Genomic DNA, 8,186 nt, shown 5'->3' with positions numbered 1-8,186 from the left:
CGCGCTGACCTCCGGGATGAAACGACCTGAACTCTTAAACTGCTCCGAGCTGCCAGCTGATTGGCTACCTGAGTCTCTCTCGTGTCTCGCGCGGCTGCGTCTCTGATCTCCAAACATTTTCCTTTTTTGTGAATGAGCCGCGTGAACAGATTCAGACCAACGTCACGAGCTGAAGGTGGATCGCGCAGCCTTAAAACCGCTCTGAGGAGGAACAGAGGAGGAGAAGAGCGACTTCTGGAAGAGCAAACGCATTCCTGCGGGACGCTGCGTGGAGGTACGTTCACTTTGTCTTTACATGTAAAAGTGCTCCTCGCGTGGCAGTGGGCGTTAAAGGAACTGATCAGTAGAGGTTTTTCCTTCCCTCATCTCACCTTTCCTGTTAATCTGCAAACTGGATCTAAACCCATTTTTTCTTCTTTAGCCTTTTTTTCCAAACCCGATTTATTGCCATTGCTCTATAAACCCCGCGCCGCCCCCGGGTGGGCGGGTGGGGGGATGCTGAGCCCCCTGAACTGTACCTATAAAGGCGCATAACCTAATAGACAAGCCAGCGCACGCAAACCTGTAAAACTATTTGGAACAGTTGACAGCTACTCCTCATCTCGGAGGACTGAAGGGGAGTTTCCTCCCTGGAGAAAAGCGTGTTTCTCCTGAAGTTTGCAAGAACCTCATCCGGTCTGCTCAGCTTTTTATTCCCTCTTCTGAAGCTAAATTCAGACTCAAACAGGCTAATTCTGTTTGTTCTGTTGGAATCAGAAAACACAGACTGAAAAGTTCAAAGGAAACTTTGCAGTAAGTTTCTCAGTGAGCTGGTTTCCATCCGGAGGTCTGGGTCGGGAAAACCTGATCCAGGCTGTCAGGGAGGAGTTCAGGGGGGTTTACTGATTCTCTTTCCTCTCTTTTTAACCTCAGAGATCAGAGGAAGAAGTGGAAGCAGAGGAAAGGCGACGCTTCGTGAGAATCCTCGCGCTGCGGCGGACAGCAGTTTCAGCGCACAGACGCAGGTGGATGCTGGACGCAGTCCCGCGCGGACATGTTCCCCCTGGCCCAGTTCGGGGTGCTGTCGGCTTTGGCCACGGCGCTCACTTCGCTCCTGTCCGCGCTCGTGCTGCTGGTTCTGACCCGCCAGCTGTGGAGCCTCCGCTGGAGTCTGACCCGGGACAAGGAGAGCAGCCTGCCGCTGCCGCGGGGCTCGATGGGATGGCCGCTGGTCGGAGAGACCTTCCACTGGCTCTTCCAGGTCAGATTCTTCTTTTATTCCCAACCTGCTGGTGTGCGCGTTCGCTTTGTCTGGGTCTGGGGAGCGCGTGCAGGAAGACTATATTGATAACGTATTTGGGAAGTTTGGAGAAACGTCCAGACGGAGCTGCGCGCTCTCATCCTTCAGCTCCTTCCAGCGGCTCATCCTCGGCTGAAAAGATGGAACCTGTAAAGAAATCTGGTTAAATGTTATTGATCAACTCCCGCCTGCACCTGCCTGCTGGTCACAGCAGTTTTTACGTTTCTCTGAAGAGCTTCGAAGCTGCAGAAATCCTCCAGGCCAGCAGCAGCTCCGCGTGAGTTGCTGCTGCAGAGGCGCGAGCAACATGTCGGCGATCATCGAGCGCGGATCCCCCACCAAGAGTATCTGGAGTTAGTTTACTTTATTTAGTTTATTTATTTATTTACTTTTTGTTTGTTACACAATAAAAATCTAAATAAAAGACCTTTAGAAATTTTTTATTTCAGACAAAAAAAAATTTTAACACTAAATCGAAGCTTTCAACGTTGGAAAAGTGTTTAGGATGAAGTTAAATAATTAAATAAAGTGAAACGCAGCCCCACCCTTCCATCTATAATAAGGATTTACTGTAGTTTTCCATCAGAATATTTAATAAAACATCTTATAATAAATAATAAAACACAATCTACGTTTCTTTCATTGATTGTTTCGTATCTTTGTTTTGATCATTATTTAAATCTTCCTTTTATTTCCTACGTTGTAATAAATGAGATAAAAGTCCAGATAAAAACGAACAACAGGCCTTTTCAAGGCGACCCGCTCAGTTTTTTCTCAGCGCAAGTTTCCGGATGATGTTTCACTCTGATCCAGATGTGAAGATAAAGAAAAACAACGACGTTCAGCAAAACCAGCAACCATGAAGTTTTTTATCTCAGCAATTCCAACGATCTCCTCCTAAACCTGCAAAGGTCTGGCAATGTGACAGGAAACAGGATTTTAGCAGCTGAACCAGGACCTGAGAGATCAGCTGGACCTTCTGCTGACCCATCTGGCCGAAGCCTCATCAGAACCGGTCTCCATGGAAACGTGGCTGTCAGGAAGGTAGGCAGGTCACATGACCCAAGAACTGGACTGAAGATCAGTGGAAACTGGGCTGACGGAGGGACGGATCCTCCCCAGAACCCGGACCTCAACAAAACTGAAGCAGTGTGGGATCATCTGAGAACGGAACAAAAGGCAGACACATCTAAAGAAGAGTTTTGGAAAGTCCTTGAATGATCCTGGAAACTAGGAAAGTTTGTCAGGTTCAAGGATGAAGAAGAAAAAAAAAGTAATTTTATGAACATGAAATTTGGACGAACTGGTTTTGCTTCTTATTCTATTTTTATAGATTTTTAAAAACGTCCTTAAATCGTCCTGATAGTTTAACCTTCTAACAGCAGTTTGATGCTTGAATTACACAAACAAAGCAGATATATATAAAAAGAAAGAAAATAAGGAAAAATAAATAATAAAAGGAACAAAGATTCTAAATTAAATATTAGATAAATAAATAAAAATAATATTAGTAAATAAATAAATTAATTCATTGAATAAATAAAATAATTAAGACTGGAATTGATTTTTCACAAATTTGGGACAATTAGTAGTTAAAGAGTTAAAAAGTTGTTTCCAAGTTTTCCGTTTTACTTCCAGCAAAAAACACATTTTCTACCAACAACTTTCGTTCATGGGTGAAAATGTGACCTAACATCCGCTTTTCCTTCCTCTCTGCAGGGATCCAACTTCCACATCTCTCGCAGAGAGCGTCATGGCAACGTGTTTAAGACCCACCTCCTGGGGAAGCCCGTTGTCCGGGTGACAGGTGCCGAAAACATCCGTAAGATCCTGCTGGGAGAGCACAGCCTGGTGTGCACCCAGTGGCCCCAGAGCACCTGCATCATCCTGGGGCCCAACACCCTGGTTAACTCCATTGGAGACCTCCACAAGAGGAAGAGAAAAGTAAGAAGTTGGTGCTTTAATCTTCCCGTCCTCGCTAGTGAGCATCCACCAAGACCTTCTGACTGTCATGTTCCCGATAATATCTTTTATTGTCTTTGTTTCCGAAACTCCTTCCAGATCCTGGCCAAGGTGTTTAGCCGGGGGGCTCTGGAGTCCTACCTGCCCCGGCTTCAGGACGTCATCAAGTCTGAAATCGCCAAGTGGTGCTCGGAGCCGGGCGCTGTGGAAGTGTACGCCGCCGCCAAGTCCCTGACGTTCCGTATCGCAGTCCGGATCCTGCTGGGTTTGCAGCTGGAGGAAGACCTGATCCTCCATCTGGCCAAGACCTTCGAGCAGCTGATGAACAACCTCTTCTCGCTTCCAATAGATGCTCCGCTCAGCGGGCTGCGAAAGGTAAGCCGCTCCATCCATCCCAGCTTTGGCTCCACAATCACATGCAGGTACTTGAGCCTGCGATCAGGCATCAATACGAGCTAAACGTGTCCATTCATGGGGTTTCCAGGGTATAAAAGCCAGAGAAATCCTGCACGCCCACATGGCCAAAATCATCGAGGAAAAGATGGAAAGGCAGCATGTGGAGGACGAATATCACGATGCTTTTGACTACATGCTGTCCAGTGCCAAGGAACACGGGCATCAGCTCACCATCCAGGAGCTCAAGGTAGCAGAAGTGCTGGTAGACCTGTGCAGAGTTTACCAGGAGCTTCAACACTGGCCTGATTTAAGCTGTTCTTATCATGTCTGTGCAGAAGAGGGGGGATAGCATCGCCAAGCACATAGAAGTTCATGTCAAACTCACCAACATGGCCTAAAAAGCAGATCATTCTCTTCTTTAGATCTCTTCTTGTGCTGTGATGATGCTGCCAACCACATGATTAAAGCAAAGCTCCGTTTGTCTGGCTTGCATTGTGTGACCTGATCCCGTCTAATCCTGGTTGAAATGGATCACAGGTCCACGCCAGCAGAAAACAGATAGTTATCAGATGCTTTGTAGAACTCTTTTATTCATAAAGACCAATGAAATGATGAGATTAAGTCCAGATTTTCTATCTTCCAGGAAACAGCGGTGGAGCTGATCTTTGCGGCTCACTCCACCACGGCCAGCGCCTCCACATCTCTGGTTCTGCAGCTTCTTCGCCACCCGGCCGTGGTGGAGAGGGCCAGGGCCGAGCTGGAGGCCGAGGGCCTCGGCTACGAATCTAACCAAGGCCGCAGCCCATCTTGCATCGCCATGGAAACAGAAGTAGAAGCTGCTGAGTTGGAGACCACCCGTCTGCTGGACAGTCTGAGTGCTAACGATAGTTTTCCATGTCCTCGGTCTCACATTCCGTACCTGAGCCTGGAGAAGCTGAGTCAGCTCCGCTACATCGACTGTGTCGTTAAGGAGGTGTTCCGCTTCCTGCCGCCGGTCTCCGGGGGTTACCGGACGGCCCTGCAGACCTTCGAACTAGATGTAAGTTCAAGTTCTGGTGGGAAGGTTTCTTTATTCCCGCTTTTTTTCCCTAAAGGGGTAAAGTTGCTTTGTTTGTGGGAAAGTTGCATTGTTCAGAGATAAAGTTGCTTTGTTCCGGGGAAAAGTTGCTTTGGTTGGAAGAAAGTTGCTTTTTTTGGCGAAAATGTGTTTTTGTTCGGGGGTAAATTTGCTTTGTTTGGGGGAATATCGCTTCACTTTGGAGGGAAAGTCACTTCATTTTGGTGGGAAAGTTGCTTCGATTTGTAGGAAAGTTGCTTTGTTCGGAGGGAAAGTTGCTTGGTTTAGGGTTTTGTGAATGTGCAAATGAATCAAAGTGGACCTTGTCCACCTCCAAACGCAGGTCACAGACCAAACATAGGAAGCGGACTACAAAACAAAGTGCATTGTGGGTAAACACAACTAAACCATAAGTGCATGTGGGATGATAGGAAGGTCTGGATGGGAGAAAGAAAGAAAACTCCGTCCATCTTCTACACAGCTTAGTACCACGTAGGGTTATTAGCAGGCGAGAGGCAGGTACACCTGGACAGGTGACCAGTCTCCACTGATTTAAAAAAAATAAATGAGTAATAACAATAGACTAAAGGTAATATGTGGTTATGCTACAGACAATTATTTTAAAACTGCTTCTCTGCCTGCAAAGGCTGATTTTAGACCAGAAAATAGTTAATGTGGAGAATCTTAGTTTATTTGATCCCATCTTCATTCAGCTAAATCTCTTGGGTCCATTTATCCTGCAGCAGGTCAGAACGTTCTCATCCAGGATTAACATGGTCCTCACCAGGAATCTGCCCCGACCGGCTTCCTCCGTAGCCCCTAAACACCCCTCCCTGCCCTCAGTCTGCCCCCAACGTCCTGCCTTTTTTCAAAAGGACAAAGGAAGTTCAAAGTGATTGTAAGAGACTTTCTGAAGCACCACGATGCCGTTTACACAAATATTTCTCACATTTTAAACCCTACAGCTGATTAAACTCGATTTTAATCTTCCAGGAGCTCAAATAAGAAAATCTGCAGAAATATTTGGGATTAGATTCCAAAGAAAACGGGATTAACGCAGGAGATGAATGAATGAGTAAATAAATGAGGATTTTTCCTGAAGGGATCTGTTCTTCCCTCCCTGTTCACGTTTTCTCTGAGTCCTTAAATCAGAACGTTTTGAAATATTTATTAATAGATATTTTGTATTATTTATAGATAATAAATATAAATGAGAAATACTCCTTCCAGGGTCAGTTAAAGCTTCGCCTTAGAGCTGCTCACTTATTTTAAAAAGTCTTAAAAAACTTTCGGCTAAAATCTCAATAAAAACTGATTTCAGACGTGTTCATGTATTAACAGATTTTTCTGCTCTTTCAGTTAAAGAAAGGTTTGCAGGTTTTGCATCTGCCTCCCATCTTTGTTTTCACTAGAAATGAAAGTGAGTCAGGAGTCAGACATGTTCAGAAAACCAGAAAACCACCAAGAAAAAGGAAGAAAACGCAGATTTACAGAAAAGATCTGCTTCAGCTTCAGTTGATGCAGATTAAACTGCGTTTGTTAGATGCTGATTTCATTTGTTGGAATTATTTGCAGATGCGTCCAGTTTAACTCAGTCAGAAGCAGAAAGCAGAAAGCAGGATTGTTCCTGCTTCTGCTTTAGACCCCGTCCCGTTCTGGATGGCAGCAGGTGGGAACCGCATCCCCAGACTATCCCTGATGCTGGTTCTGCTTCTCTTCACCCCCCCAGCTCCATCTACTAGGTTTTCATGGCACAAGACAGATCAATGCTGCTTTTATTGATCCCAAAAACTGGGAAGTTGGTGGTTGCAGCAGCAGGCAAAAAATGGCTCAAATGAACAAACTATATGAAATAAAACACAACTTATACAAATAAAAGAGTAAAAGATAAGTAGAGAAATAAATTTAAATAAGGACATAAAAACCACCAAAATCCAAAGAGAATAAAAAGAGTCCAGTAAAATATCAACATGTTTTCATTTCCTTGTTCCACAGGGGTACCAGATTCCCAAAGGCTGGAGTGTGATGTACAGCATCCGGGACACCCATGAGACCGCGGCGGTCTTCCAAAGCCCCGAACTGTTCGATCCCGACCGCTTTGGGCTGGAACGGGACGAGAGCCGGTCGGCCCGGTTCAGCTACGTCCCGTTTGGTGGCGGCGTCCGCAGATGCGTCGGGAAAGAACTGGCCCAGATCATTCTGAAAACTCTGGCCGTGGAGCTGATCGGAACCTGCAAATGGACCCTGGACACGGAGGACTTTCCCAAGATGCAGACGGTGCCGATAGTTCACCCGGTGAACGGGCTGCACGTGCGCTTCTCCTACAGCTACCCGCTCTAGGTGCAGGAAGACCTCACCAGGCCCGACGCTGCAGGCCTCCGCAGACATGACGGGGTTCACGCGCCTGCAGCGCCTCGTCTCGTCACGCGTTTCCCTCCTTCTCCCCATCTTACCGTAATCATGTGTTCAGGTTGAGGAGGGAAAGTTTGCCCCCCTCCCGATGGACTGCAGAGCTTTACACAGACCAGCTGCTGGACCTGAACACCACCCAGCTTTTCACATGCCTCTTTTCTCTGTTTCTAAGTTATTAAAATATGCAGGCAGAGTGACTGGCGGCTCGCGCCACCTGCACACAGGAAGTTTCTCTGCAAGCGTCCAACGTCATGTTAGTTCTGCAGCTTTTACGTCATCTCGGAGCCAGACTTCCAGAGGCTGAGACTCTGCAGAACATCAGGATTAAATCCAGTTCTCGGTCCTCCTAGTCTGCAGTCCTGGTTTGCTTCTCATGACTTGGACTTCCTGGACTGACAGAAAACTCTGTACAGTAACAAACTAGACGTTCAGGGCTGTGACTGGACTGGTTTCTGCAGCCATGATGATGTTTCACCCTGTTCTGCATGTCCTCTGTTTTATCTCTGAATGTGGCGTAGGTTCCTCCCTGAGCTGTTGTGTGTATCAAATGAAGTAGCATCATGAATAAGCTGTATTTAAAATGCAGATGTATGTTGTACTTTCTAGTTTCTATAGACATTAACCTGTAGAAAGGCTGATTTTCTCTGTTAGGACGTAGAAATCTTTCACCGTTAGGAGCAGCAAACACTGAGAGTAAAGTTGTTACTGTTATTATTTCTGGTGTAATTCTAGGAGAGATTCTGCTGAATAGATGTCTGAAATCTTTCATAGGAATGATTAATGGAAGGAGATAGCACTTTCTCTGTATATATGTGTCTGTTCCAGCTGCTGTACAGTTTGAGAGTAAATTAGAAAATGAGAAAGCAAGTTGTTTGTTTAACCTTCATCTTATTTCCATGTGCTCGTTTTTGTTGTGACTCAGAATCCAGCGTTGCTACTTTCAGTCGACACTCGAAAATACAACTAGTTGTCTTTACTAAAAGGTAAATATGTGAACTCATTGCAAATAAAGAAAGTAAGTTTTCTTTAACATGATTGAGTTTAATGAGGAGGAATTAATTAATCTGGAAACACAGATAA

The 8,186-nt window shown here is 45.7% G+C and overlaps 1 protein-coding gene across 3 annotated transcripts; it reads left to right on the top strand.

The window, feature by feature from the left end:
• The first annotated feature begins 206 nt into the window (after positions 1-206).
• LOC121655147 (cytochrome P450 26C1) lies at positions 207-7,973 on the top strand. 3 transcript variants are annotated; one of them, XM_042009594.1, is made up of 7 exons: positions 207-274; positions 913-1,148; positions 3,025-3,223; positions 3,341-3,616; positions 3,726-3,884; positions 4,281-4,676; positions 6,690-7,973. In XM_042009594.1, exons 2-7 carry the CDS (start codon positions 1,009-1,011, stop codon positions 7,032-7,034), a joined length of 1,515 nt encoding a protein of 504 aa, XP_041865528.1. In that variant the 5' UTR covers positions 207-274; positions 913-1,008; the 3' UTR covers positions 7,035-7,973. The 3 variants fall into 3 exon arrangements, with proteins under 3 accessions (XP_041865528.1, XP_041865527.1, XP_041865526.1); XM_042009593.1 differs by lacking the exon at positions 207-274 and adding an exon at positions 564-792; XM_042009592.1 differs by lacking the exon at positions 207-274 and adding an exon at positions 564-792 and having other exon boundaries at positions 913-1,240; positions 2,999-3,223.
• The last annotated feature ends 213 nt before the right edge of the window (positions 7,974-8,186 follow it).

Source organism: Melanotaenia boesemani, chromosome 16 (assembly GCF_017639745.1).
Source record: "Melanotaenia boesemani isolate fMelBoe1 chromosome 16, fMelBoe1.pri, whole genome shotgun sequence".
NCBI classification, from domain to species: domain Eukaryota; kingdom Metazoa; phylum Chordata; class Actinopteri; order Atheriniformes; family Melanotaeniidae; genus Melanotaenia; species Melanotaenia boesemani.
Note: the sequence above shows the minus strand (reverse complement) of the source record. Positions and strands in the feature narration are given on the sequence as shown.